The sequence below is a fragment of the Oratosquilla oratoria genome, chromosome 2, assembly GCF_046742065.1.
Source record: "Oratosquilla oratoria isolate Oo_2021 chromosome 2, ASM4674206v1, whole genome shotgun sequence".
Classification (NCBI taxonomy): Eukaryota; Metazoa; Arthropoda; class Malacostraca; order Stomatopoda; family Squillidae; genus Oratosquilla; species Oratosquilla oratoria.
Window position 1 is genome coordinate 92,068,968 of NC_134778.1, and position 2,455 is coordinate 92,071,422.

Consider the following 2,455-nt stretch of genomic DNA (forward strand, 5'->3'; position numbering starts at 1 on the left):
GAACAGGAGAAGGAGAAATAGAAGGTCGAAGAGGTGGAATGTGTAGGTGAGAATTCGAGGTCTACAATTTGTTCTTTGTTCTTTGCTTTATTCTGCGGGCTAGAAGCTCGCTTCGTGGGCCATTCTTTTTCAAATCTAAACGTACTGATGTTGCATTGCCTCATGATGTTAGGAACATCTCTTGGCAATAAGCAAAATTCAGACCATAAATCAGACTATTAAAATATGTGGGAATATAACAACCATGTACGTTGATCTCATAAATCCATAGGAGTGGAGTATGGGATGAAATGGGTGGGAGTGGATTATGCCTTTGACTTTGGCTACCTCCCTTGTAAGTAAAAAATTACGTTGACCGCACATTGGATTAAGCATGAAGAAGTCCTTGATCTATGAATCTGTGAGTTGATGTGGCTAGTTACCACATCATGGTAAATGGTATCGTCCTTAAGTGAAGGATTAATGAAAGTTCACATCTCTTCAGGACTTATTATTAGTTAGAGGGCAGGATAAATAAGATGGGGGAGAGGGAGGGAGTGTAGTGGCGGGAAAGAATGAAATGGAAAGAAGTTAGAATTATGTTAGGTGTGGGGCAGACCCACTTGCTCGGTTATTTTTATAGTCTCGTGGACTTTTTTTTATTGGATTGCCCGTCCACCATGACATAAACTATACACGATGAATATATTAAGACTTTGTACAGAGTATGCATATAATATTATATATAAATACATTTTACAAAATAATGGCCATCCTCTTATGTGACACAACTTTTAAAATATATAAATTTATTACAATCGACATACATAATTGTTTTGACCAAGATTAACAATTTAATTTACAACAATGATATGTGCGCTAAGGGGACAGTGCAGCATTGGCGTGTTGCCACATTACTCCCTCCCGAGTGACTGGTGAAACGAGACAGTCTTGGAGGAGTAGGAATGGGAGTGCTGTTGACCGGAGTGTCCGTGGGGTCAAAAAAGGTAGGCTGGTTTGACCCGATCAGTGGATATATGGTCATGCTTTCCATTGCGCCGAATTATCACGATCTTCCTGGTGCGGCGCAAAACTTCGAAGGGGCCTTCGTACGGAGGCTGGAGGGCTTTTCTGACGGCGTCCGTTCTAACGAAAACGTGGGTGCACTGGAGAAAGTCTTGGCTCACGAAGGTTCCAGGCGACTTGGCGTGGCGTGGCGGGACGGGGTGGAGCTTGGCCATGGTCTCCTTCAGTTGGAAGACAAAGTCGTGTGGAGTACAGGAATTGGAGTGAGGCACGTCAGTGACGAATTCCCCGGGAAGCCTGAGGGGGGTGCCGAAAATGAGTTGTGCAGGAGAGTGGCCAATGTCAACCTTGAGGGAGGTCCTGATGCCAAGGAGTAAAAGGGACAGCGTCACTGACCAGAGCTCGTTGTTAAGGGCATGGGCGTAGAGGGCGGCCTTGAGCTGGCGATGAAAACGCTCTGCCATGCCGTTGGCCTGGGGATGGTAACTGGCAGTACGGTAACGGCGGATACCAAGAAGGGCCATTACCTTGTTCCAGAGGGTCGATTCGAACTGGCTGCCTCTGTCCGAGGTTAGGTTGGTCGGGAAACCGAAGCGAGCAACCTAGTTGTCGACGAACGCTCGTGCAACGGTGTCGGTGTTGATGTCAGGAATGGGAATCGCCTCTGGCCAACGAGTGAAGCGGTCGACACAGGTGAACACGTACTTGTAGCCGTTGGAGTACGGGAGTGGGCCGACGATATCGACGTGTATGTGGCTGAACCTGATAGAGACTAGTGGGGAAAATGTGTGTCGTGTTACCTTGGAAGCCTGGCACTGGAGGCAGGTGCGGGCCCAGTGCCTGACGTCCTTGTTGATGCTTGGCCAGATGAACTTGGAGGTCAACATCCGTTGGGATGCACGGATGCCAGGGTGTGCAAGGTCATGAAGGTGGCGGAAGAGTTGATGCCGGAATGACGTAGGTATAAAGGGGCGAAGGTTGCCGGTGGAGACGTCAGCATACAGACGGATGTCTGTGCCGGGTACTTGAATTTTCTCCATCTTGAGGGAAGGGTTGTCCAACAGTCGCTGCAAGTCGTCGCAGTTGGCCTGTGCTGCTGCAACGGCGGCGTAGTCGATGACAGTGGACTGCGGAGAGACTGCGTGAATGATTCTGGAGAGAGCGTCAGCGGTTGCGTTGTCAGTACCTTGGACGAAACGAATATCTGTGAACTGAGAAATGTACTGTAAATGGCGGAGCTGAGTAGGGGTATAGCTGGTTTTGTTAGCGTGGAAAGTGGTGGTGAGGGGTTTATGGTCTGTGAAGATGATGAACTGTCGACCTTCAAGGAAATACCTGAATCGTTGGACTGCTCGGTAGACAGCAAGCAACTCCCTGTCGAATGCGCTGTAGTTCTTCTCAGCTTTGCACATTTTCTTGGAAAAGAAGGCGAGCGGCTTCCAAGCACTGT

General features: G+C 48.5%; 1 protein-coding gene across 1 annotated transcript; it reads right to left on the reverse strand.

Moving 5' to 3' along the window:
- Positions 1 to 977: 977 nt before the first annotated feature.
- On the reverse strand, positions 978 to 1,529 carry LOC143036673 (uncharacterized). Its single transcript, XM_076204231.1, has one exon. It carries the CDS (start codon positions 1,527 to 1,529, stop codon positions 978 to 980), a length of 552 nt encoding a protein of 183 aa, XP_076060346.1.
- Positions 1,530 to 2,455: the final 926 nt, after the last annotated feature.

Excerpts from the sequence above, each read along its gene's own strand:
- LOC143036673 (XM_076204231.1), bottom strand. The coding sequence starts at position 1,529 with ATGGCCCTTCTTGGTATCCGCCGTTACCGTACTGCCAGTTACCATCCC.